This window comes from Chelonoidis abingdonii, chromosome 10, assembly GCF_003597395.2.
Source record: "Chelonoidis abingdonii isolate Lonesome George chromosome 10, CheloAbing_2.0, whole genome shotgun sequence".
Classification (NCBI taxonomy): Eukaryota; Metazoa; Chordata; order Testudines; family Testudinidae; genus Chelonoidis; species Chelonoidis abingdonii.
The window spans coordinates 59,923,553-59,951,450 of NC_133778.1; the positions used below are offsets into that span (position 1 = coordinate 59,923,553).

Sequence of the window (27,898 nt, forward strand, 5' to 3'; positions counted from 1 at the left end):
TGACTTGATCTGGCGTTCACTAAATTCTTCTCTATCACTGAGATCTCTTTTTTTGTTTTCACCTTTCTGACGACTACCTTGGCTCTTTCAACATAACTCACTTGCCTTCTCCTCTTCAGTGACTCCCAATCCATCAACAACCATGACTGTCTCTGCTTTCAATGCCCTCTTCCCTGCCCTCTTTCCTTTCCTCCATTAACTCAGTTATTGATTCTTCACAGTTTGCTATCCACCATTCCTAATTCATTTCTTTCTCTGTAATTACAAGGTTCCACCAGTTAACCCATATTCCTAGCTCACCTCCACCATCTGCTTCTTTTACTCATGTGCTCACATTGCTTTATCTCAGGCAGAAGTCTCACAATCATGTGGACTTTCTCCACTATGAATACTCTGTCTCTTCCTCAATTTCTTCCATCTCCATAGCTAATCAGCTCGACTTCCGCACACACATCCTATCCCACAATCCTTAGCCCTGCAACCATTTTGCCACATTTCACTTCCTCTGGAGCTCTCCACTCCTGCACCTTTCTTCTTCTCTGCTCAGGATCCCTCTGACTTCTTCAAAGAAGAAATTGATGAGATATGATAGGACCTTCTCCCTTTTTCCATTTCCTTTTTTTCTCTACTCTAACCTGTTTTTTCCCTCATCACTCATAAGGAAGTTTCTTGTCTGCTTTTCTCCTTTAAATCCTCCAGGGGCCCTCACTCGCCTCCACTCTCACCTTTCTCTTCAATCTCTTGCCTGTCTTCTGATTCATTTCTTTCCCCAGAATAGAAGCATGTTTTAGTTTACCTGCTCACAAAAATCCCACCCTTGGCCTCATCTGCTTCTCCAACTATCATCCCATCTCCCCTTCATCTCCAAGCTCATTGAACATGCCATCTACAACTGTACTTGGAGTTACCTCCTTCCAATTCCATCTTAGACCCTTACCAATTTCTCTTCTCAGTTAAAAAATAAAAAAGCAGCAGCCACAGCAATAAAATTCTAACCACCTATTTGAATTCTGCTTGGTCTGTCTATAACTATTTATACACTTACAAAAAGGTGTATAAATATGCCACAGAAGTCCAAGGGTCCCTTTTCTTCTACTTCCCCCTCTTATTACCAGGTCTGGTAAAAGTTCCATTTCTAGTCTTGTGACAGACCCTTTGATAAAATGGGTGACAACTAGTAGTTATAACAAAAAAACAAACCTGCCAACAGTAGGTTGTTTTTCTGCATATGAATAGCAACTGCTCATAAGTATTTAAAAGCATTTGGCAATGTACAGAGTTAAGCACTATAATATAATATAATTTAATGTAAAGTCTATTCATTTTCAAACATAATTTACAGTTGTTTGAAGAATTATGAGCTAGCTCAAAAGATATTTTTTCTAAGGATCTGTCATAAGCAAAGATTTTTTATTTTTAGACTATTTTGACACAAATTCTTAACCATATGAAAAGTCCTTATGACAACTTTTTGATTAATATTTTCTGTTTTTAAAAAACCATTCACATTTATTTGGCTAAAAGTTGTTTGTTTTGTGCAATATTTTCTGTTCCTTCCTTGTGGAACTTAAGTGTATAGTTTCAAAACAATATTAAGGCTATAAGCATTTAATTATTTTCTTTCCTTCAGAGCCTCAAACCTGCACTTTGAAAGACTTTCTCTGCACAAATGGAGATTGTGTTTCTGCAAGATTCTGGTGTGACGGGGATTATGATTGTGCAGATGGCTCAGATGAGGTAGGCTTCTTCACAGGCAAAAATCGTTTACAAAACTGAGATCAAAATACAGCTTGCTGAAGCAGGATTTGTTTCCCTCCCTGCTCACTGGGAAGCAACAAAAAACTCCATCCTTAACCATCAGATATCACAACCACCAGGTGAATGCACAGAGGGGGGAAGGAAAATAGAACTAATGCTACTGGTTATATATAAGAGAAATTCTCATTTAGCTTTTGTAGCAGAAGCTTTTTTTTTTTTTGGAAGGGAAAGTTTGTGGGTTCTGTTCCCTGTGCTGCAAGTGCAGAATATAGTCACCTGACAATCATGCTGTCTGTGTACATACATTTCTCAGCCTCAGATAGTTTCAGTATTTACATGCTTTGTTTATAGCAGTGGTCCCCAATCCTTTTCGTCGGGCAGTGAACAACGAGTCACCGAGGACCAGGGCCCGTGAACGAGCATCTGCCAAAATGCTGCCGAGAATCGGCAAAGTCAATAGGCATCACGACTGAAATACTGCCGAAAATCATTGGCATTTTAGCAGCTACACCTCTGGATGACGCTGCTTCTCGGTGGCATTTTGGCAGATGCTTGTCCGCTGGCCAATACGTGGGCGCACATAGATGCTCCGACGGGCACCTAGCGCCCGCGGGCACCACGTTGAGGACCACTGGTTTATAGTTTGTGCCCGTTTTCTAATATTCACATTCTACCTCAAGTCAACTTAGGCAACTCCTATTAAAAACAGTGGCAGTTGCATGGAATAAGGGAATGAAGCCCCTTGATGATGGAGCACAGGCTATAAGCAGATGGTAAAAACAGTATTTCTGATATAGAAATATTGCTGAGTAAATATTGTAACTATCAGAAATGAGAGCAATGGGAATTATACATATAATTCTAGAGCTGTAAATGGCTCTAAGAAATCAAAGAAATTACGTTTATAGAATCCTTTAGGATTACTAATTTTATATATAACTATATATATATCTAAAGCTATTTGTTGATAGCATAACTGATAGCATAACTGAATTCTTCTTCCTACACTGATAAATGCACACAAATCTGCTTGTTGCTCTATGCTGTATCTGATCATGGTAAAATTAACTTTAATTTTTTTTTCTGTAATAGTGTTGTTTCCCATCATTATATATAGCTCTGCTACATCTCATACATTTCTCTCCGATTTCTTTGAAATTTGGTGCCACTGAGGATGTTGTGCCCTGATATTCTTTTTGTTTCAGTCTTCTAGTCTTGCCATCCCATTTTGAGCATCTTTTACTATTGAACATTTTTATGCATCCACTAAGTAGTTTAAACATTTTTGATATATTTTGATACAGGGTAAATGGTTTCTCAAGTAAATAAGTACATTTGATAACACTTTATTAAGTAAAGACATGCCATAGAGAGCAGGCATCAATATATAAATAATAGTTTGGAGGAGGAGTTAATTACATTAATATTTACAGGTTAAAGTCTGCCAAGATTATGATCAAGACAACATAATTATACTACTAACAGTGACTCTCAAATGCCAGCTATCCCATTGCAAAAACTGGGGTACCCCTTTTTAAAAAGTGCTTTGCTAATTAAGGGGTCAATTCTACCGTCTTTATTCACAATCAGTAGTATTTTATTTTGTAGCAAGGTACTTCTCACTGTTGAGTAAGAGTTGCAGAACTGAGCCCTAGCCGTTCTGACTGGCTGAATGTTTGCAGATGTTTTATATAATACCTTTATATTAATAGATATACTCAATTATATTGTTTTGTTTATAACAGCGATACTGTGAACCTGGCTGCTCAAAAGACCAGTTCCAGTGTTCCAATGGTCAGTGCATATCAGCAAAATGGAAATGTGATGGTCACGAAGACTGCAAATTTGGGGATGATGAGAAAAATTGTGAACCAGGTAGGTGTCTATAACAAATCATTAAATTTTCCAGGAAAAACAATAAAAGTATTAAAAAGATATGAAGAAGAGAAAAGACAAAGTGAGTAAACAAATCAACATGACTGATATCAGAAATAACAGCCACATGGCTCAGTAGGAAATTCATTGGTTTGTTGTATATGTGCTCCTTTTTGCAAAGAATTTGTGCACAACTGATTTAGTTTCACATTACATTTCCTGATATTAAATTGAGAGCTCCTAGGCTCTGACCCTCCATCCCAATGGCTTAGACCAGTGATTCTCAAACTTTTTTACTAGTGACCCCTTTCACATAGCAAGCCTCTGAGTGTGACACACACACACCCTTATAAATTAAAACACATTTTTATATATTTAACACCATTATAAATGCTGGAGGCAAAGCAGGGTTTGGGGTGGAGGCTGACAGCTCGCAACCCCCCATGTAATAGCCTTGTGACCCCCTCAGGGGACCTGACCCCCAGTTTGAGAACCCCTGGCTTATCTCCCTGAATGACATGGTATGCTTGAGGACTGGGTGCAGCAAACCACAGTGCTCATGAACTAAATTCTTACTGCTACTTGCTGCTGGGCATCCACAGAGCAAGCAAACAGAAGGCGTAGGAGAAGGGAGGAAATATTGTCCTGTGGTGCATATATGATGCTAAGAGAAGAGTTTGAACATTTTTAGTCTGAGCTCTACTACAAGAGTTCCTGTGTAAAACTAGGGAAAACATTTAGTCTGCCTTTTAATCAGTTTTCCATGCTGTAAAATTGGGATAATAATGGTTATCTGCCTCATATAAGGACTGTGGTGTTTAAAGCATAATAAGGTACTATAAGATCTTCAGATGTTAGGGTTATGCATTATTAATAATAATATTAGTATTCATTATTAAAATTTAGAAGAGATGTTCTATTTACCTGATATTATTCTGTACAGTTGTAAAAAAAAATACATGAACTGTTTTGTTTTTTGTCAAATTACCCTCTACCTCTGATGTTTATATTGGAAACAATATACAAGATGCATGTAATTTTTTGTTAGTTTCATTGTGTATTGTCCTGATCCTGTACTGTAATTTGCTAGTGCTACCTTTGTGCCCATGCAGAGTCTGACTGAAGTCACTCGTACTCTGCAGAGGCACCAGAGCCCATACCCATGGATCTGATGCATAACTGAGTGCCTTAGAATGTGGAGTCTTTATGATGAGAACCTTGTCATTTTTACCGTATAAAGTGCCTCACTCAATTCTGATGCAATATAAATGCAAATTATACTCTACTCTTAATACACATTTTCTTTAGATTATTGAGATCGTTTGTATTAAATGTATGGTGTCCTTCACCTCATATCTTGCTTAGAGTGGAAAACGTTTTGGTGCCCACCCCACTCAAAATGTGCAAACAAACAAAAAGGCAGGAGAAGGGTTTGGAATCCCTGAATATGATGATTTGTTGCCCCAGAAAGTTGGCTTCCAAAGTGTCCATCATGACCACCCACCTCCCTAAAACCAGTGCTGGGATTGAGAGGCCTGAGATCTGAATTCTGTTTCCATTGCAGAAAAAATTTGTGGTGTAACATGGGCACATTTTTTAATGTTTCTGTGTTTCAACTTTACTATCTGTAAAATAGGATATTTTTCTACATTACAAGAGTAATTTGAGGCTTATTTAATTAATTAATAAAATTCCCTTGTTTACAGAGGGCCTGCACAAGACCCTGTGTGTCACTTAAGTCCCAATTAGCTATCAAAATGTATGAGATCCTTTAGCTGGAAGATGGTATATTAGTGCAAATGTTTTACTTAATTTTATTATTATTGTTATTATTATTATTGTTTGTTGTTGTTATTGTTGTTGTTGCTATTGTATTTATATGTTACTGTTTCTCTTTGAAAATACACGTTTATATTAGAGTTATAGAGGTAGTTATCACTGTGGTCAAGGTTGCCTAAGAGGTTTCCACACTAACATCCTGTTGTCTGTTACTCAGAACTTTCAGAGCATGAAGACAATAAAAAAGTACTTTTGCCATAAAAAAATACATTTGCAACTTTTTTAACAGTGCCTTTAAGGAGCAGAGCAACTTGTTTTTTGTCAAAACAGGCACCATAATTATGGATTATGGAATTTGCACAAAATATTGTAAATTACAACAAAATATTTGTTTATCTAATATGTTTACCTAATACTAACATTGAAATATGAAGTTACTTATTTATGAATTGCTAATGCTAAAATTGATGTTTGTTATTAGCATCTCCAACCTGCTCTTCAACCGAGTATGTGTGTGCCAGTGGAGGATGTATCTCAGCGTCTTTGAGGTGTAATGGAGAATTTGACTGTGCTGATGGCTCTGATGAGGTAACTGATGTATTTCTTTTGAGCTCCTTATACCATCCGATGTGAGGTTTATGATCAACAAGTTTAGAAACTGAAAATTAATAAAGCAAGAATTAATTCCATGAGCCCAATACTTTTACCACCAAATGATAAAGCAAAATATGCAAACATATAATATCAGAACATTTATATTCCAGATCTTAATTTGAAATTCAGTAGCAATTTCAATTGTATTGTTAATAGTAAAGAAGCAGCAGCAGCCAGAGCAATTAAATTCTAACAGCCTTGAAGAATTCTGCTTGGTCTGTCTATAACTGTATTGTTATTGTTAATGAATACTGCAGTACACATCTGTATTTAAACAGATGGATTGTGTAACAGAATGTAAAGAAGATCAGTTTCGATGCAAAAATAAGGCCCACTGTATCCCCATCAGATGGCTATGTGATGGAATCCATGACTGTGTGGATGGCAGCGATGAAGACAACTGTGAAAGAGGTGAGACGTTGTTCTTGTCCCTAAATGGTAAACTCTCGATTTTTCTCTACTTATTTATATTTAAGCCTATAATAAGTTAGCAGCACCCCAGAGCATACTAAAGTGAATTAAATGAAGGCTCTGTGATCCCTTCTTACAAAGATATTACGGCTGTTCCTCAGATGCCTGGCTGCAATGTCACAATCATGCTGCTTAATTCTTTCACTTTGTATAAAAGTTTTTTCTTCTGTGGGAAAGAAATACTTGTGCCTTCAGCACAAGTATTATCAAAGAAGAAAATTCAGAATGTTAAAAAAATTGATAGTTTATAGCCAGTTTAGGCAACATTAATATACAGAGCTCTACATTTTTCAAACAAGCTGCAAAGTAAAATAAAACAGAAAAATAATGAAGGTCCCAATCTTTCAACTAATTCCGTGTGGGTAGACTCCTGTGCCATTTAGGGGCTCTACGGGAGAGGGCCCACCCACAAAGAACAAGTTGGAGTATTGGGACCTAAGTGTTAAATAGTTAGGTCCAAATCTGAATCCCTAAAATCAAGCTTCTAAATACATAATTAGGCACCTAAATAGAAGGTCTGATTTTCACAGATGCTGAGCACTGACAAATCCCATACTAATCTCACTTATTAAGGCAAGGTTGAAATAGTAAAAGCAAATAGAACATCATTAAAAAACTTCTGCACACAATTTTCATCCTGAGAGATAGAAGTGAAAAGGTAAACCACATAACAGTACTTATGCTCTAATCCTCCACATAATGACTGCCTCGGGTACCATACACCACAAACTACAGTCTTAACTCTGTCACTATAGGGATGCCAACCTCCAAAACCTGATTTTTTTCAGTAAATGTAATGTCACAGCAGAGTAAAGCAAAGCATAATCAAGTCTTAACAAGAAAAATGCATGATTCAGCATCTTGGCAACTACTTGTTCCCAATCCTAAAAGCGATAGTGAAATTAATTTTTCCCAGATGAATGGTGTTGCATTTAGTTGTATAAAAATGCATGTTGTTCAAGTGAGCCAAGCTTACCATTTGATCCAGACATCTATGTAGAATTGACTTTTCCTTATCATTGTTTACCACCATGAATGATGAGCCAACGTGATGAATGTTAATCACCTAACTGACAGGGACAATATGAGTGCCACAATAGAAATGTCATTGGGAATTTCTTTCTTAAGTTTCATAAGAATGAAAGATAAGCCTAAGAGCGTTAAAGGACACCTCAGAAGCTTAGAATATGTGGGCTTTGGTGTCTGGTAGCTGTTCCCATGAAGTACCCCAAACATATATACAGATCATCACCATACTCGATCCTCCAGCAGCTGGAGTGAAAAGATTAGATTTTCAAGGCATCATTAAGGTCAGCAAATGGCGAGGGGAAGTGATTTCCAAGGTTAAAAGCTCCTCCCGTAAACAGCTTTGCCAACAGCATCCTTTCTTTTAGAATGAGGAGTTTAATCAAGACCATTGTTCTTAATTAAGCTATTTGATTTGATACATTCTACACTGATCATACTAAAAAAGAGTAATTTACAATACTTCTAACAAACTCTATTAGTTTCAAAGAGCTTGTACAATACAAATAATACAAATAACCGACAACATAATCAAACAAGTCAGCAATTGTTATCTTTACTCAGAACAAAATATTGGACTTAGAAGAAGAAAATGAAAGAAGTCAAATCATTAGAATAAGTAGCTTTAAAACTAGGAAAAGGGGAAGTTTTGTGAGGGTATTTAAAATTACAAAGGGAAACAGAAATATTAAGTAAGGAGGGTATCACATTTGCAGGTGATGAAGCATGAATCATTGTAAGAAAGTGATCAATAAAGTTTAAAAGTGTAAAGAAATAGTTTTTGTCTTTGTTAAAGCCACCTTTTATGTGCTTCAGTTATAACGCTTTAACAATGTGATCCAGTGTAAACAGGTAGCAATACTTTGTCTTTTTATGTAAAGCACAAAACAGAACAAATCCCACTTCATCAAATGTTTAGTCCAAACTGACTGATGCTTGTTTACACCAATATAAGTTACACTTTTCACATTTGAAAACAATTTTGCATCCTAGAAGGTCAAAGTTTAAACAAGTCCAGTGTCCAAATGAAAATATAAAGTGACTCTAACAGTTCTTTGAGAACCCTCCTAAAGAGTCAAGCTGATGGCAGTAACTGCCATATTATGTAAGGAGAAAAAAACTGATGACTTGTGTAGTGGTCAAGGGGGAAAACCCCTGTATGCAACTCATAAAAAAGATGATTTGTAAAGAGAAATTTTCAAACATTTTAGCATATTTTAGAAGAATGGGGAGTTATTGTCGATTACATAGATATTCAAACAGATAAATAGTGTTGATCCTAAAACTGAAATAGCAACTAAGCCTGTCATTTCCGTAGCGACTGCTACCACAAATGAATACAAGAAGTCAGAAGCTGTTCTTAATACTACAACATCTGTTTCTATTGTGAAAACTTCAAGTGGATGGATTATTAAAAACCTTGAACAAAACAGAAATGACTATATTACTTAGGTTAGAGAACTGAAAACCTAGTAAACATGGAAAATTATTCTTTTGTTTGTATTCAGTATGCATGGCAATCTACCTAATGTTCTTAATAGTTTTTAAAAAAAAACCCAAACACCTGTTCTTGTTTACTAAATTTCTTGTTAATTTGATACAGAAAATAAATTCTGTATTGTGATATAATTGATATATGAACAAAATAATGAACAACATATTTAATGATCTAAATGCTGATTGAAGTGTTTTTAGTAGAATACAAGTTACACCACTTCAAGAAAGAGTTTGGCATATTGGAAAAGGAGGAAATACCATAAATACTTAGACTTTTATAATTAAGCTTATATAATATATAAAGTAACTTCTGTGCCATGTCTCTTAATGGTCCTTTTTGAGCTGAATTAACAAGCAAACCCAACCTGTCCACTCTGTTACTGAAAAGACACAAAAGGTGTTTGTTGGGCTGTTACGCTCTATTGCTCTATCACTTCTGGAATATATGGTTGTGGCAGTGGATTTGGGAGGAGGAATGGAGAGCCAAAGTTGGAGCACCACAATCCATTTAGGACAAACCTGGAATCTTTCTTTTTGTTTCTCCACTTGCACCTTGCAGCATTGTGTTCTGATATACTCAAGTCCTTTGCCCTCAGAACTCTTCTGCAATAAAGAAAAGCTGCATAGAAGATTAAAATAAGCTTCTTCACTGGGGGGTTTCAAAAAGAAGCTGGATAGCCATCTGTCTTTCATGGTTTAGACACAACAAATCTTGTGTCTTGGCAGAGGCTTAGACTATCTGACCTTTTCTGTCCTTCCTAACTTTATGGTTCTATGATTCTAAGATATTTTAACTATTATAGAGGCTGAATAACTTCAAGGAGAACACGCTACATGGGGTGGTTGTCTCCTGACTCCTGTACCTCCTTTTCTGCCTTAACATAACCATTCATTGCTCTTTCTGTGTTTTGTGGCTCCTGTAATGGGAACCAAGTTCAGTGTGACTCTGAGGGGCTATGTTGGGGAAAATGTATTGAATGGCCATCTCCCCTTTCTGCAAGCCTCTCCCAAGCCTTCCTCATGGGATTTAGCCCTTTAAATTATGCTCCATGTTTCATTAGCTTACAGGAGAATATGGACAAATTAAAATAGGGTGTATTGTTTTATTTATACCGTGAGTTCACAATTTATTTATTTCTTCAAGGGGGAAATATATGTAAAGCCGATGAGTTTCTGTGCAACAATTCACTTTGTAAACTCCATTTTTGGGTGTGTGATGGAGAAGATGACTGTGGGGACAACTCAGATGAAGTCCCTGAAATGTGTGGTATGCCTTTTGTTATTTTAATGCTTTGTATTCTGTGGCCCTGAAGTGAATTCGTGAAGTAGAAATATGTACAGTTTACAGCCCTCAATTTAGGAATATATAGAACTCACTTCACTATGTCTTTTCTGTCCAAGACTAAATAAGTTATCCTTTTCCTCATTTGACTTTTAAAGGTTTGTCTTAAATATGGGTATAAAAACAGTAGGGTTAGATAAAAACAAAACGTATATTAAATTATATTTTACAGTCCAGTGGAAATTTTAAAATCAGAAATGGCAATAAGCAAATATCTATTTTTTTTCTCTCAAATGGGGTTTACAATCACTCTGGTACATCTCTGAGTCAGTATTGGAGAAGTCACTTCCATTTACCAAGAATAAATGGACTCATAACACTCCCAACACCATTGCTGTGCCTTGGACCCCAGCCAAAGCAGGAGTCAGAGGAGCAGGGGCATTGTGAAAGTGCAGCCATTTGTTCCAGGGCAGAGGGATGGTCCTTGGGCTACAGGAGGGTGTGGGAGATGGTTAGGTTGGAGTTGGGGAAGATCTATGGCTAGGGTTGGGTCTGTGGTAGACGGGAGACATTTCACCTCACTGAGACTGCCCTCCTGGATTCACTCCTTTCCTCTGCTTCCTGAAGCAGTTAGGAGGCTGGGGTGGTGGGGAGCTGGGAAAGGCAGTCTCAACGAGGAAAACCAGGATCAGAGGACAGTCAGCTGCATATCTCGCAGGGGTAGCTTCCCACTAGAACCAGCTCTGGACCCTACTTCACTTTGCTTCCCACTATCTTCCTCCTACATAAATACCTCTAAGCCTCACCCATTTTTTTCTAAAGGATTTGGAGTTTAATGGACATGCAAGCACCAATCTTTTTAGTCCATAGAATGTTGAAGGATTTCAGGGCATGTCTACACTTACAGCACTGCAATGGCACAGATGTACTAGTGCAGCATGGCAGGGCATGTGGTGAAGAGACTCTGTGCCAGCAGGAGAGAGTGCTCTCCCTTCAGCATAAAAAATCCACCCCCCCCAAGTGGCAGATGTTATGTCGGCTGAAAAAGTACTCCCAGTGACATAGCGCTGTGCACACTCGTGCTTATGCCAGTGTAACTTACGTCGCTCGGAGGAGTGGAATATTCACACCCCTGAGCAACATAAGTTTTGCTGACATAAATGGTAGTGTAGACATAGCCTCAGTTGAAACTCACTGATTAAAAACATAAGATATACGATTGGAAGGGACCTCCTGAGTCAAAGTTATTGAGTGCAGTCCCCTAGTATCTCAGGCAACCAGGAAATATTAAAACTAGTTGGTTTCTTGCCCCTACTACTCCTTTTGGAAGACTATTCCAGAATAACACTCTTCTTATGCTTAAAAACCTTCCTCTAATTCCATGTTTAAACTTACTCAGTGGAAGTTCTTCGGTCAACATTGTCCTTTAGCTTAAATACTCTCCCTGGTGTTTACCCTGGTGATACAGGGATGCTGGAAACAGGACCGGCGCTAGTAGTGTTTTTAGCACCCTAGGCGCACGGCCGTTTTGCCGCCCTGCGCGCTGGTCCGCAGCTCTGGTGGAGTTGCCGCAGCTGTGCCTGCAGGAGGTCCACCGGAGCCGCGGGAGCAGTGGACCTCCTGTAGGGACAGCTGCGGCAGCTCCACTGGAGCCGCGGGACCAGGGGACCCTCTGCAGGCATGACTGTGGCAGGTCCACTGGAGCCGCCTGCCGCCCCCCCCCCGGCAAAATGCCGCCCCACAATAATCCTGGCGCCCTAGGCGATTGCCTAGGCTGCCTAAATGGAAGCGCCGGCCCTGGCTGGAAGAGGGGGGGTTAGGGGCCCAAAGTCCCCTGTTTTTTAAAGCTGCCCTGGAGCTCTAATCATGGCCGAGCTGTGGCCATGGTAAGGGCCGGGTCTAGGTAAGAGCAATGTGGGCAACTGTGGAAGCCTGGGTCCCTCCACCTGCCCTAGGTGGGAAGCCCAGGGTCCCTGGCTCCGCTCCAGCTTTTGGCTTGTCTGGGGATGGGGACACCAGGGGAAGAGGAGTGGTGGGGCAGGACTATGACCTGGGGAGGAAAAGGAGGGGTCTCAGGGAGGAGGTTGGGGGCCCCTGCCCCCACCCCCACTTTTGGGAAGGCTCCACTGTCCCTGCCCTGATGTATTTATAAATAGTAATTGTATTCCCTTTCAGCCTTCATTTTTCTCACAAAATCTTTCACTGCAACTTGTTCAATTTTAGAGTAGAGCTCTAAACAATCTGAGTGTTTACTGGAGCTTTCATAAGTGAAACTAGGTTTATCATGAGCCCTTAGTGCCATCAACTAGATACCTGCAACTGAACCAGCTACTCTAAGCAACCTGTGTGACTTCCACTGAGGGACAGATCAGCAGGACAGCCTGCTCAGCTTCTGGTCTATGAGCGAGTACAGGAAGGGAGGTCCCAGCTGCCTCTCAAGATTCAGTAATGGTCATCACTGTTAGCAGAGAAAAAATAAAACATTGATCCCAGTGAGTGGAGGGATAGAAATAACAGAAAGATGACAAAAAGAAAAGACAATGTGACATGAAAAATGACACAAGCATGGAAAATTAAGAATGGGGCAAATATGAACAACATAAACCAATTAAAGAGAGATATTGTTTCTGAAAGTGAGAGCATAGTAAACCACTAGAAAACAATACATTAAAATGATGAGGGCAGGAAAGAGGAAACAATATAGAGATTGTGAGATTATGTGATAAATACATGGAAAAAAGGAATCAAGAGACCCTGGGTTATGGTCCAAGCTGTGCGAGTGCTTCATGACCTTGGACAAGTCACTCCAACTCTATGCTTTAGTTTTCCTATCTATAAAATGGGAACAATTATACTTACTCCCCTTTGAAAAGTCATTTGCTATCTATAGTTAAAAGAATTGTGAATATATGTATTATTAACTAATTTATTTAAGATTGTTTATGTTTATATTTTTCTAGCAGATGTCTTTTATCTCTTGTGAGTTTAAGTGTAAGGAAAGGAGTAGAAGCTCAAATTGACCAACGTTTTTCCACTAAGAACATTTTCCAGCTCTCTATTGACAACTATATGTAATTGTTAGCATAAGCAACTGGGCTCTTCCTCAACACTATATAAGGTTTTGAGCAACTCCAAAATATCCTACCTTCTTTTTTTTTTTTTTTTTTAAATTCAACTAAATTATTTTACAGCCTTAAAAATTATCTCATTTGCCCTCCCCAAAAGTCTATTTTCAGTCTTGTAAAATAATAAAATGTTCATAAAGTAACAACTGCTTAAATGCCAGCTCATCACATCAGGAGGGCATAAAATCATGCAATACTTACACATCCAGTGCTTATTTACCACACTGAAAGGAGGCACAACACAAAGACAGTAAGCTTTCTGAGCAACTGAGGGATGCTTGTGCACAAGTACAAAAGATTGTTATTATTCTATGTTAATGGCTGCTATCTGATGTTTTCTTTATACAGTCAAATTTCCATGCCCACCTACAAGACCCTACCGATGTAGAAACAACAGGGTTTGTCTGCGACCTGAACAGATTTGCAACGAGATTGATGACTGTGGTGATAACTCAGATGAATATCACTGTGGTAGGTGAATTTACCTTTTAAGGCATTTGATTAAAAAACAGTTAAAGGCAAATTTTATTACAAAGATTAAATTGTACTTATGAAAAGCTTAACTGAAAGCTTGTGGGTCATAATTTAACTCTCAAGACAATTAGGCTTGACATCTTTGCAACTCTTTAATGCTTCATGGTCATTTCCATTTTTATGTGCAAGAAGTCTAAACAATATGAATTGCTAATCTTCTTGTGATTTTTCATTTGTGATTATTTAGATAAGATCCCATATAAAGCAAAACCTTGTAAAAAGGACGAGTTTACTTGTAGTGATAAAAAATGTATACCCATGGAGCTGCAGTGTGATCAGTTTGATGACTGTGGAGATGGTTCAGATGAGCAAGGATGCAAAATAAGTGAGTTTGGTTGATAAGCTATCCATTTTTCATGGTTGTAGCACAAAAGAAGTAATGAAACTGTATTCTTTCATGCAGAACCTACCCAACAAAATAAGAGTTTTTATTAACATGAAAAAGTATAACCTATGTAGTATCCAAACTAATATAGCTGACACTAACTGTTCAAAATAGAATATGAAGAATATTATCAACTTTTCAAAATAATAGTTATTTGCTACAGAGAAGAAATCCCTGATCCTCCAAGGAGTGACTCAATCTATTTTGAACTGGTTTAGTTGTTTAAATTGATTATATTTCATTTCACACTTATTCTTCTCTATCAAGATAAATAAAAAGGTTTTATGATATGAAATTCTTGATCTGAAACAAAATGACTGAAACTAAGCTGACAAGAGAAACTCATCCAAACATTGGTAGTACAGATTTTCAGGACTTGCTAGAGTCACACATATATTTTATTTAAATAAATTCAATGGGCTAATAACTTTCATACACCTACATTTTATTAACATACTTTTACTGTGCAGAAAATACATTAAATTATAGTACCTTGTGACATTGGGGTTGTTTTCTTAGGATGGTTCCAGTATATGCTAAGAAAGCCAGCTGTTTCCCAAATTCATACAGCTATAATTAACTCAATATGAGCTAGAATAATTCTAGAATGTATGAGAGTGGCTTTCACAGCCACTCTCTTCATTTTTCCATTTATGTCCTTGCAACTTGTGGGACGTACAAATTTGGTCAAAGGTTTAGTCGAATAAGCCTGATAATACATTTATTCAGGCTTTTTCAAACTTCTTTGATATGACAAGCAAACTGACAGTCTTATATGAACAGGTATTTCTATGAGATTCTGGTTATCTGTCAAGAGTATGATTTTTAGAGTAATCTTATGTCGGGATCCTTATCCCTTTCGCCACCCTCCAGTTAGTTCTCCTGGGAAGTCTGAGGAGTATGAACTTGGACCTTCTCAGATTGTATAAATCTTTCTTTGAGGCTCTGCAGTTGTCTCTCTGAAAATAAAAAGAATGAAGAGTACTTGTGGCACCTTAGAGACTAACAAATTTATTTGAGCATAAGCTTTTGTGGGCTAAAACCCACTTCACTGGATGCATGCAGTAGAAAATACAGTAGGAAGATATATATGCACAGAGGGCATGAAAAAATGGGTGTTGCCATATTAACTATAATGAGAATAATCAGTTAAGGTGGGCTATTATCAGCAGGAGAAAAAAAAACCTTTAGTGATAATCAGGATGGCCCACTTCCAGCAATTGACAAGAAGGTATGAGTAACAGTAGGGGAGAAAATTAGCGTGGGGAAATAGGTTTGACTTTGTGTAATGACCCAACCACTCCCAGTCTTTATTCAAACCTAATTTAATGGTGTCAAGTTTGCAAATTAATTCAAATTCTGCAGTTTCTCATTGGAGTCTGTCACCATGCAAGGCACTTCATTTATCTGTATGAAGTGGAAATCCATCAACTTCATGAAAAAACTTGAGACCCGTCACCATGCAAGTCTCTGAAAATAGTTTCCTGGGTAATGATCACCTCAATCAAGAGAATGGGAGAGCTTTCCACTGTCGTCGGTGTTCGGTCTTGTGTAGTAATAAGTTGGTCCTTCACACTTACCCTTATTTTTTCCAAAAATTCTGTCCCCCTTTCACTTATTCAGGACTATTCCCTTTCAAGTTTGTCACAACTTGGAACTAAAGGAAAGGAAAGGAAAGGAAAAAGCCTTTTCTGAGATTTGAGAAAGAAGCTGAATCTATTTTCCTTCTCTTCAAGAGTACAGTGAAATCCTGATATATCATAGCCAAATAAATAAAGTGCATTATCCAGGAGTTTTACAAAGCTACAGAATTTCCTGTCCACTGAAACTTAGTGCCCACTCTACTATAACCATATCCATCTCCATAGTCAGAGAAGGGGTGTACCAAGATTTGCAAAGATTCATCATGGAAATACCAAGAGATACCTAACTAATGTGCTAGTGGATGCTGCAATAATTCTTTCTGAGCTTGTTCTTATGCTGTGTATGTATATCTCATTTTTTTTATTATTATGGAGGCTAAAGATGTGTACCACTATTTTGTGGTTTTGGTATCATTTTAGCCATAATGAAATAAAAGTATTTGTTATACAGTAATCTTAAAATTCATTTCATCCTGCAGAATATGAGTGTGTGTTTGTTTTTTTAACAGGAACTTAGTGTTAGAGTTCCCCACAGAACGGGAGAAAGTTTGAAGTTCTTACATGCTAGTTATATGGATGGATTGTATCATATGTAGTTAAACAAATGAATATAATCAGTAAAATACCCACTGCTAAAACACAAATGGATATTTACTAGAGTTGAGTGACAAAAAATGAATAATTTATCTGACATATTAAGCTTCTTCTTTTGCATGTGGAATATCCACAGCCAGCTTGCAATTTCCTATATTTGTTTGTTTTTCAGAGATGTTTGAGAGGATTTTTGTATATGTGATTGTGGTTTTTAAAAATGTTTTGGCGTGGTCACAATGTACTTATCTGCAAATATGCCATAATCTACCAATGTTGATTAGTTGGGTAGGGCAGATTAGAAACATGGTATTGTTTCTGTTCCCTAACTGGATGAGAGTTCAGGCACTTCATTTGTGGACAGCCATATGTAAGAATTTAACAATCCATTTCCACAAACCCTTGTTGAAATATTTTTGCCAATAATAATCAGTTGCATAAATATTTGTTTAATTTAAACAGAAGTATTGTGAGCATGACTGAAGTGAATTTAAAATTTCAGAAATCTATTGTTCTATTCAAGCAGCTTTAGTAGTTACGGTAAAATTTGTTTAATTAAATAGAATGTATCACAAAAAAATGAGAGAAATTCTAACAATTACTTATTTTACCATTTATAGATATTCCATGTTACCAGTTTAAGTCTGTTCCCATAGGTCCCATTGAATATACCTGTGAAGCTGATGTGAATCCTTGTGGAGATGATGCATACTGTAATCAAACAAAATCATTCGTTTTCTGTCAGTGTAAGCCTGGATTTCAGAGAAACAGGAGGAATAGGCAGTGTGAAGGTACAGTATATTTCCTTTGCAGCTTTTTTTAAAGCTTTGTATTGTAATTCTTCTACATCCTTTGACTACGTAAATTAAATGATTGCTTTTAGAGTCATAGAGTTTAAGGCCAGAAGGCACCACCAGATCATTTAGTATGACTTTCTGAATGTCACCAGGCACCAACATCATGCAGCACTGTCATAAGGTATAATTCCCAAATCTGAACCTTAGCGTCCAAAATTTGGGTACCTACATGAATCCTCTAAGCTTAATTACCAGCTTAGATCCTGTAGCGCTGCCACCAACCAGGAATTCCAGTGCCTGGTACACTCTGGTCCCCCCAAAACCTTCCCTGGGGACCCCAAGACTCAGATGCCTTGAGTCCACAACAAAGGGAAATAACCCACTTCCCTTCTCCCGGTCATTTACCTCCTCCCAGGCTTCCCCTCCCTGGGTTACCCTGGAAGATTACTGTACTTAAACTCCTTGAATTACAAAATAGAGAGGACAATTCACCTTCCCCCCTCCTTCTTTTTCCCCCTCCCAGCCTTTCCCCGAGACAGACAGTAATCCTGGCACAGAGATTCCTATCCCCTTGAGCCTCAACTAGAAAAGAAAATCAATCAGGTCTTAAAAAGAAAGCTTTTAATAAAAAGAAAGAAAAGACATAAAAATTGTCTCTGTAATCAAGATGAAAATATTACAGGGTCTGTTAACTTATAAAAAATGAATAAACAGCCTTATTCAGAAAAAATACAATTTAAACATTTCCAGCAAACTACACACTTGCAAATACAGAAAAACAGTGTAAAAGCCTATATTGTCTTTCTACCTGTACTTACAAGTTGGAAACAGAAGGTTAGAGAGCCTGGAGATAGTGTGATCACCCTCAGAGCCCAGAGAGACAACAGACGCAGAACAAAGGACCCTCACCCAAAACTTCCCTCCACCCAGAGTTGAAAGTATCTTGTTTCCTGATTGGTCCTCTGGTCAGGTGTCGTTTGTTAACCCTTTCCAGGTGAAAGAGACATTAACCCTTAGTTATCTGTTTATGACAAGCACCCACACACTAAAAACAACAACTGAAATTAGGACAAAGTCTTATAGCCCAACTAAACTATTATGTGCCAGAAACAAAGAATAGAAGGGACTGAGATGTACCAGTGCCCACAGCCACACCAATGGCAGAGAAATGATTGTGAGATATACCCAGGTTATCCTGTCAAATGGCCTGCACCAACATGCTGCAGAAGAAGCTGAAAAACCTTGAGAAAAATTCCTTCCTGACCCTACAGGGGTTGATCAGTTAGATCCTGAGCATATGAGCAAGAACTTGCCAGCCACATATCTAGAGAGAACGCTCAATGCCACTTCAGAGCCCTGGCCTACACCATCCTATGTCCCATCTCCAGTTGTGGCCCTCACTGATGCTTCAGAGGAAAGAGAGAAAAATAAACAGAATTCCTGAGCCCTGCAGGTGGCTGACTGAAACCCTGGAGCATAAGAAACAAACTGGAAGTGAGTCCAGAGCTGCTGAGCCCTGCCCCCTGCCATCACAAACAATCATTTCATAGAATTGCACTAATACATTTGTACAGCTAATAAAAATCTTGTATACTTATGCGATGTGATTTTATATCTGAGAGTAATTGGACTATGAAACTAACCACACATGATGTACTTATAATATGGAATACTACTGCTAGAAATTTGGTTGGTTTTATTCTGGCTCTAGTTTAGCAATGCAAACTAAAGAATTAACAACACAGGAACTGTCAGAAAATTAGTTTCATTCAGTTAGAAGGTATAGCCTTACTGACATTGTCTTGAGTTTATGGGCTCTTTTTTTTTTTAAAGAGTACTGTAAAATGAACTTTTGATACTTCTGAAAAACATGATATGCTCCTTTATGGTTTTTCAGGCCTTTCTTCAACAATACTAAAGTGTACTCTTCATTGAGGTGGCCTCTGCATATTCATTCTTGGGAGGTTGTGTCACTGAACTTTAGGAACATTTTCTTTGAATCTCTGCCGCGGCTCCGGCAGCCAGGCTGGGGCCGGGATTTAAAGGTCCCAGAGCCCTTTGAATCCCGGCCGGAGCTGAGATTTAAAGGGCTCAGAGCTCCCCACTGCTGCGGGCAGCCCAGAGCCCTTTAAATCCCGGCCATCTCCGGCAGCCGGGCAGGGGCTGGGATTTAAAGCGCTCAAAGTTCCCTGTGGTTGCGTGCAGCCCAGAGCCCTTTGAATCCCAGCTGCGGCTGAGATTTAAAGGGCTCAGAGGTCCCTGCCTTTGCAGGCAGCACAGAACCCTTTAAATCCTGGCCGCAGGTCTGGCGGCCGGGCTGGGATTTAAAGGGTTCAGAACTCCCCGTGACTGCGGGCAGCCCAGAGACCTTTGAATCCCATGGCCAGGCTGGGGCCAGGATTTAAAGGGCTTGGGGCTCCTCTCAGCAGCAGGAACTCCGGGCCCTTAAATCCCAGTCACAGCAGCAAAACTCAGGGTTCCCCCCCCGGGGGCTCCCAGCCACCTCTTCAGCTGGGAGCCCCTGGTTGATTTAAAGGCCCTGGGTTTCCTAGCCACAGCTGGTGCCCCAGGGCCTTTAAATCTTAAGAGGCCACCCCTCTTCCAGATGAGGCCATGACTCTTCTGGAAGAGGCCCCGCCCCCCTCAGGACTCTGGCAGTACCGGTAAGTCCCATAAGTTACTTTCACCCCTGTGTGAGACTGTATCAAAAGCCTTACCAAAGTCAAAATATACCAAACTTTCTGCTTCCCCTCATCCACAAGGCTTGTTACCCTATCAAAGAAAGCTATTAGGTTGGTTTGGCACAATTTGTTCTTGAAAAAATCCATGCTGACTATTACTTATCACCTTATTATTTTTTAGCTATTGGAAAACTGATTTCTTGATTATTTGCTCCATTATATTTTTGGGTACTGAAATTAAGTTGACTGGTCTGTAATTCCCTGAATTGTCCATATTTCCCTTTTTATAGATTGCTATTATACTTGCCCTCTTCCAGTCCTCTGGAATCTCTCCCCTCTTCCATGAGTTTTTGAAGATAATCACTAACGGCTCAGATATATCCTCAGTCAACTCCTTGAGTATTTTAAGATGTATTTCATCAAGCCCTGATGACTTAAAGACATGTCACTTGTTTAAGTAATTTTTAACTTGTTCTCTCCCTATTTTAGCCTCTGTTCCTGCCTCATTTTCATGAGTGTTCACTATATTAGATGTCCGATCACTACTAGCCTTTTTGGTGAAAACTGATCATGGCCACTGTGACACCAAAAAGTTGTTGTCACACAGAATAGGATCTAAGGCTGTAGTATCTATGTTTTCAATGAGCACTTAGGTTACATAACCATCAAAAAGATCACTCTGAGAAATGAACCCAGTGAGAAATTTCTGCAATGTCAAAACCAAATTTGACTTCTGCATCATCCATCTGTACTGGGAACTCAACAAGTACCTATGAAATCTATTACAAAGGCATACTGGTATTATATCAGCATAAGAGGTGGCCTCAGCATCACAAAGATTTTTTCCATTTTAACATGCCAGGACTGGGACCACCCTTAATGCCTATTAACATGCTACCTTCTTTCTTGATCAGTGTGGACAACACTTGTCACTCAGGCCCATCACGTGGGCATCTTTTTTGACTCAGGCTTCTTTCTAGGTTCTTATATATAGTCTATATCTATATATTGTTGGGTTTTTTTCTGCATAACTTCTCTAAAATACGCCCTTTCGTACCTATACACACAGAACTGTACCTCTCAACCAAGTTCTCAGCATCTCATGTCTCAATTACCATAACATCATTCTCTCTGGCTTTAACAAATGCAAGCTTACTTCACCCATATCCATTCAGAATGCTGCTGCAAAGGTCATTTTCGTATTGCATCACTTTGACCATATCACCCCTCTTTTTATATCACTCCACTGGCTCCCTCTTCTCTTTTGTATCAAACAAGAGTTGCTTATCTTCACTTTCAAGAACCTTCACTGTCAGTCTACTTCTATCTATCATCTCTCATTTGCTGTTGAGCTGCTAGTGCTCACTTCTGATCAGCCGATGATGTTAGTCTCCATGGCTCCCTTGTTAAATTTAAAAAACCAACACCTTTGTGTTTTCTCCCATGCTCTCCCTCATGTTTGGGAGGCACTCCCCATAAATATCCACAAAGCCACCTCATTATCCACATGCAAATCCTTCCTCAAAACTTCCCTTTGCCATGATGCTTATTAAAAACTTGACTATGTTTAGGCTGCCGGTGTGCAGAGACCACTGCCTATCATGCTGACCAATGCTGTCTCATTGTTTACTTGTACTTCCCCATCTAGTTATATTCATGAGTCATCTCTTGTCTTATATTTAGACTGTAAGACCCTCTAGGGTAAGGACTGTCTTGTTGTTCAGTGTTTCTACTGCACCTATCACAATGAGGTCTTAGTCACTATGGTAATAAAAATAATAAATAATAGTAATAATGATATAATCAGTGAGGGGTCCTCTTCAGCACTATCCTCTCCTCAAGTGGGTCATCAGTTCCAGGATCTCATTGTAACCATGCCTTAATGTGTCACACCTGAGGATGCCAAATTCAGGATGAACTGCTGAGAAGTAGGGCAAACCCAACCAAAACTGGTGGTTATTCTTTTGTAAGATATACCAAAACAGCCACAAAAGTAAACTCCTGTTTCACCACACTGGCTAGCAAGAAAACATAAAGGCAGTTTCCTCAGGCATTCCAGGTCTTATTTCACCACCAAAAATACTGGGTTCAGAGATGAGTGGTTCTTTACAACCAGTCTCATCAAATAATAAGTTCTTCTGATCGCAAAGGACCAGCCACACACCTAGGTCAATATATAATTTTGATCTTACCGAAAAATCACACTGATATCAATCCTTTAGTATCTAAAATGTAAAGGTTTATTTATAAAAAGAAAGAAAGAAAAAATGTGAGAGTTAAAGGAGTCAATTACATACAGTAATGACAAAGTTCTTGGTTCAAGCTTGTAGCAGTGATGAAATAAACTGCTGGCTTAAGTCAAATCTCTGGAGTACCTCCATAGCTTGGATAGGTCTTTCAGTCCTTTGGTCAGAGCTTCAGCCTGTAGCAAAGTTCCTCCATAGGTAAGAAGCAGGAATAAAGACAAAATGGAGGTGTTTCCAGGGTCTTTTATAGTTTTTGTCATGTAGAGGGCACCCCATTCTTCTTACTGTGGATAATTACAGCAACAAGATGGAGTTTGGAGTCACATGGGCAAATCACATGTTCATGCCCATTTTCCCTCAGTCATTGCGGGAAGCCATTACCTACACTCCGGACAACACTTTTACATGACTATCCACTCAGCGTAGATGGGTGTTTCCGATGGTCTATTGTCAATCAAATGTTTCTTGATGAGCCGCTTAATTTGAACAGTTCCTCCAAGATGTGCTGGTGAGCTACTTTGTGGGCGTTACCCCAGGAGCAAACATTTGAAATCCAAGTATAGAGCCAATACTTACAACTTAAAATACAAAAATGATACATGCTGTGACAAAGTTCCTCCTCTACTTTGGTGGGTCCTGCACTTATTGGCAGATTTGCTTGCCTCAGTGATCTTCCCCACAGTCTGGGTCAACTCCTTCTGTGTGTGATCAGGAGTTGGGAGGTTTAGGGTGAACCCGGGCCTGCCCTCTACTCCAGGTTCCAGCCCAGGGTCCTGTGGATTGCAGCTGTCTATAGTGCCTCTTGTAACAGCTGCATGACAGCTACAACTCCCTGGGCTACTTCCCCATGGCCTCCTCCAAACACCTTCTTTCTCCTCACCACAGAACCTTCCTCCTGGTGTCTGATAATGCTTGTACTCCTTAGTCTTCCAGCAGCAGCAGAACCCTCTCACTGTCAGCTCTTTCTTTTTTCCCGCTCCTCACACACATTCTTCTTTCTCTGCCCCCCCTCCTGACTGGAGAGAGCTCCTTTTAAAACCCAAGGCTGCCTGATTAGCCTTGCTAAGATTGGCTGCAGGTGTTCTTCAGCCTGTCTGCTTTATTTGGTTTAGCAGGTTCCTGTATTACTCTAGTGCAGCCCCTGCTCTGGGTACTTAGGGAACAGAACCTGCTTCTCTCTGGGGCAGGCAGTTAGCACTCCCTTCGACCGCTCCGCTGTAGAGGTAAGGGGGGAGGGCTGCTGCTGCTGTTCCTGTGGGCACTGGGCCCTCGTGCTGTTCTGCTGCTTGCTACTGCTGCTGCTTGTTCTGCTTCTGCTGCTTCCTGGCTGGGCTTGACCACCACCCCATCCTCTCCCTGCTACTCAGCTGCTGGCTAGTGATTCCCCCCACCCTCGGTTCCTGCTGTACTCACTCAGCCGTCGAGGGTAGGGCGGGCTTGCTGGCCTTGCTTCCCAGAGAGGGGGGAGTGAGGGACCCCAGCTCTTGTTGCTGAGGACCTTCTGAGCGGGGTCCTCCTCTGCCTGGCACCAGACCACCACCACTTGTGAGCTGCTGGGGCTGCTGGGGCAGTTGCTGAGCGAGCTGTGGAGGCCCGAGAGGGTGAGAAGAGCGAGGAAGGAGACCCGCCCGTGCTGAGGACCGTGTGTAAGACCACTGTTGGAGGGGGTTTCTGGACTGAGTCTTTTTCGACCTGTGCTTTGTGGTGGGGGTTTGGCATTGTCTTTGGAACACAGGGGTGTGGCGTGAACGCCTGCCTCCTGGATTCCATCTGTCATGTTCTACCTTATCAGCGTCATCCACCATCGTTGGCCCTCCCACCCCCGCTGGGTGTTCCTCTGCTTTGGACATCCTTCCTCTGGGACTGAGCTGCTTCGCCTGGCCCACCACGCCCAACTCCCATCGTTTTGGGGCCTGCTAGCACCAGCAGTCCTACCATTGAACTTTTTGCGCAAGTGTTGTGGGCGCTCACTCCCCTGCCCCTTGGACTAGCCCCTATCCTTTTTTTGTTCTGCCCATCTGTTTCCCTCTGTGGCCTTGCTTGATGTTCTCCCCAGCCCCTGCCAGCTGTCCCCGGGCTTTCTACCATTCCAGCTTGCCCTTTCCCCCTACCCTGTGCTCCGCCCGCCCTGATTGGTCCCTTCCCTTCATTGCGCCCACGCCCGCCTCCTATGCCGCTTTGCTCTTCCCCATTTGGTTTCCCTAGTTCACTGCACCCCCCTTTGCCAATTGTCCCCCTGATCCCCTCGGTGCAACTTGGAGGAGCCGAACTCCCCCTGCCGTCGTGCCCTGGGACCCTCACGCCTAGGCCTTGGTTGCTTGCCACGCCCCTTTAGCTTCCTTTCTGGCACCCTCCTCCCCTGCCTTGCAGCTAGCAGGGAGGGGGTGGTTGCCTCCTCTCCTTCCCCTCCCCTCGCTGTTTGGTCCCCCCTCCCTCGCTCCGGGCTCCTATGATGCGCGGTGGATGCGCGGGCGGGAGACCCCTCGCGATTGCTCCCACCGCCCCTCTCACCCTGCCCCCGTGTCCACTGCCCTAGCCTCTACCTCGACCGCCGCTTGCCGATCACCTACACCGCCCGCTACTGAGGCACTTCGGGCGGCGGCGGCAGTATGGGTGAGACTCCGCTGCTGCCACGTCCTCCCCCCTTCCGTTCGGGGGGAGCTCCCCAGCGGTTGGAAGGGCGGCGGGAAGAAGGTAAAGGGCCGCTCACTAAAAAGCCAGGTCCTCCTGCAGAACTGCTCCTGCTGCGCAGGCCCCCACTTTCGGCTGCGGCATTCCTTCTCGCTATTCCTTCCACCAGCTCTGCAGGTGTCCCTCCCCTGGCCCCCAGGGCGTACGCCCAGGTGGTGGCAGCCCCCCTCGCCTGCCGGCTTCCCCGGGTTGGCGTAACTGCGCCTTCCGCTACATCTACAGCGGCAGGTGCCCCTTTCCCACCTTGACCGGAGCACGGTGTCCGTTGCCTCTGTGCCCGCCTTGCCCACGCCCATGGGACCTTACTGCGAGCGTTGGCGAGGGTGTGGGCCCTCGGCCATCGTGGCGGCCTCCAATATACTGTATGGGCAGGTGGTCTTCTTCCTGGCATCGGAGGCTGCCGCCACAGAGGGGTAGGACGGGCTGGCATGTGCGAGGGTGTTTGTTCCCCCTGGAAGCCGTGGAAGACCTGGGGGTCCGCTTTGGTCCTGACCTCCGTTCCTCCCTTTCCTGCCAATGCCAGGCCCTTGTTGCCCTGCCCTTTTCTGCCTGAGGCGCCCATCTCCATCATCAGCCCTCTTCCCCTTGGGCTGCAAGGACCCCACCCTCCGTCAAGTATCTCTCGTTCCGCGGCAAGTGCAGCTTCAATGCTGCCGGCACAGTGGTGGCGGAGAGGCGCTCGAGGGGTCTTTTCTTGGTCCCCCTACCAGGGGGCCCACTACCGAGTGATTATTCGACAGGGGAGGTCCAGTTGCTACCTCTGCGGTGTGAGGGCCACGTCGGAGGGATTGCCCCTTGGCCCAGCCCGGCAGGAGCGTTTCTGGGACCCTGAGCCCGGCGATTGGCGCCGGCCCTGTCATCACCGGCACCCCTGGTGCCCGCACCAGAAGCTGCCCCTCCTCCTCCTTCCGGTCCCATCACTGTGGAGAGAGAGGGTGCGCGGAGTACTGCGGGTGGGAAGAGGGACTCGTTCCAGGGGGACTCCTCCGCTTTTTGCTGTCCCGCCACTGCCTCCCCAAGTCTTCCGAAGCCATTGCCCTTTGCCCCCCGATCCGACCCCTGGTTAGCCAGCCCCGGGATGATGCCATGGAGGCTGGTCTTAGTGCAGGGAGCCACGGGCAAGCGGAAGGCTCGAACCTCTTATCATCCTTCGGATTCGAGGTCCCCCCCGGAGGAGCAGGAGGGGCCACTGATACCGGCCTTCCGCCCTTGCCCCTTGATGACTCCCGTCTGTGGTGCCGGCTGGGATGTCATGACAGCACCGGAGTATGCCACCCCTCCTCCGGTCCCTCCCCTGAAGCTCCCAAGGGGCCTCTCTCGCCCCCTTCCCGCTCCGAAGCTTGTGAGCGCTTCCCCCCCACCGCCGGAGAGCGCAAAGCTGGACTTTGTTACGCGAGACACGGCCTCGAGGAACCCGCTTCTCCCCAGCGCATGGGGGGGCGGGGTCACTGATCGATGACTGTCCCCCAGTGGGAGCCACCCGTCACAGCCCCGTGGCCCACCGAGGACGGGCAGCAGGGGCGACCCCCGCGTGGCCGTGGGCCGATGCGCGACCCAGGCACCCGCACCCGGTTCAACAAGGGTGGCGAAGGAGACAGCAGCCCCTGGTGGGTCCGGGACAGAAAACTAGTGAAGCCGCACCCTGGGGGCTTCCCAAGGAGGCGGCATAGGCATCATACAGGAGGTTGGGGAGAGGTCTACGCAGTAGGAACGGGGATCAGGGAGAGATCTGTGAAGGGGGCAGAGGCAGGATCCTGAGCCTAGGTGAAGGCACTGACAGTGGAATCCCTGCGGTCGAGGATCTGGAATGGGAGGGACCCCTAATGATGACAGGGCGCAGTCACTGGTGGCACGTGTGGCAAGCTCGCATCCAGAGATGATGTTCGTCAATGGGGGATCCCCGCCTAGGAAGGAGGGCGGGTCCTCCCCAAGAGAGACATACCCCTGGGGGACGGGGCGGGGACTGGCCGTCGCCCAAGGGGCTCGGCCAGCCCCGTAAGGGTGCCACCGGCCTGGTAGATGGAGCGGACCTCAGAGGCGGGAGCAGAACCAAGCGGAGGAAGGACGGGGACAGGGGGAGGTTGGAGGTGACAGATCGGAGGCCCCTGGCAAGGGTCTCCTGGTGCGGGGTCCCCAGGCCTCGATCTCCCTCGTAGATGAAGGGAAGATCACCAGCCAACCACCCCAGAGCCCCTCCCTGCTAAGCACCCGAGGCGATACCCTGCAGCGCTCACAAGCTTCGGAGCGGGAAGGGGGCGAGAGAGGCCCCTTGGGAGCTTCAGGGGAGGGACCGGAGGAGGGGTGGCATACTCCGGTGCTGTCATGACATCCCAGCCGGCACCACAGACGGGAGTCATCAAGGGGCAAGGGCGGAAGGCCGGTATCAGTGGCCCCTCCTGCTCCTCCGGGGGGGACCTCGAATCCGAAGGATGATAAGAGGTTCGAGCCTTCCGCTTGCCCGTGGCTCCCTGCACTAAGACCAGCCTCCATGGCATCATCCCGGGGCTGGCTAACCAGGGGTCGGATCGGGGGGCAAAGGGCAATGGCTTCGGAAGACTTGGGGAGGCAGTGGCGGGACAGCAAAAAGCGGAGGAGTCCCCCTGGAACGAGTCCCTCTTCCCACCCGCAGTACTCCGCGCACCCTCTCTCTCCACAGTGATGGGACCGGAAGGAGGAGGAGGGGCAGCTTCTGGTGCGGGCACCAGGGGTGCCGGTGATGACAGGGCCGGCGCCAATCGCCGGGCTCAGGGTCCCAGAAACGCTCCTGCCGGGCTGGGCCAAGGGGCAATCCCTCCGACGTGGCCCTCACACCGCAGAGGTAGCAACTGGACCTCCCCTGTCGAATAATCACTCGGTAGTGGGC

The 27,898-nt window shown here is 43.1% G+C and overlaps 1 protein-coding gene across 1 annotated transcript in view; it reads left to right on the plus strand.

Annotated features, from left to right (window-relative positions):
* LRP1B (LDL receptor related protein 1B) overlaps positions 1-27,898 on the plus strand; it is a 1,355,016-nt gene that overhangs the window by 1,214,380 nt on the left and 112,738 nt on the right. The window contains 8 exon segments of the mRNA XM_075069829.1: positions 1,631-1,737; positions 3,504-3,633; positions 5,894-6,000; positions 6,345-6,477; positions 10,205-10,327; positions 13,816-13,938; positions 14,189-14,326; positions 17,277-17,411. Of these exon segments, the coding sequence (XP_074925930.1) occupies positions 1,631-1,737; positions 3,504-3,633; positions 5,894-6,000; positions 6,345-6,477; positions 10,205-10,327; positions 13,816-13,938; positions 14,189-14,326; positions 17,277-17,411 (996 nt within the window).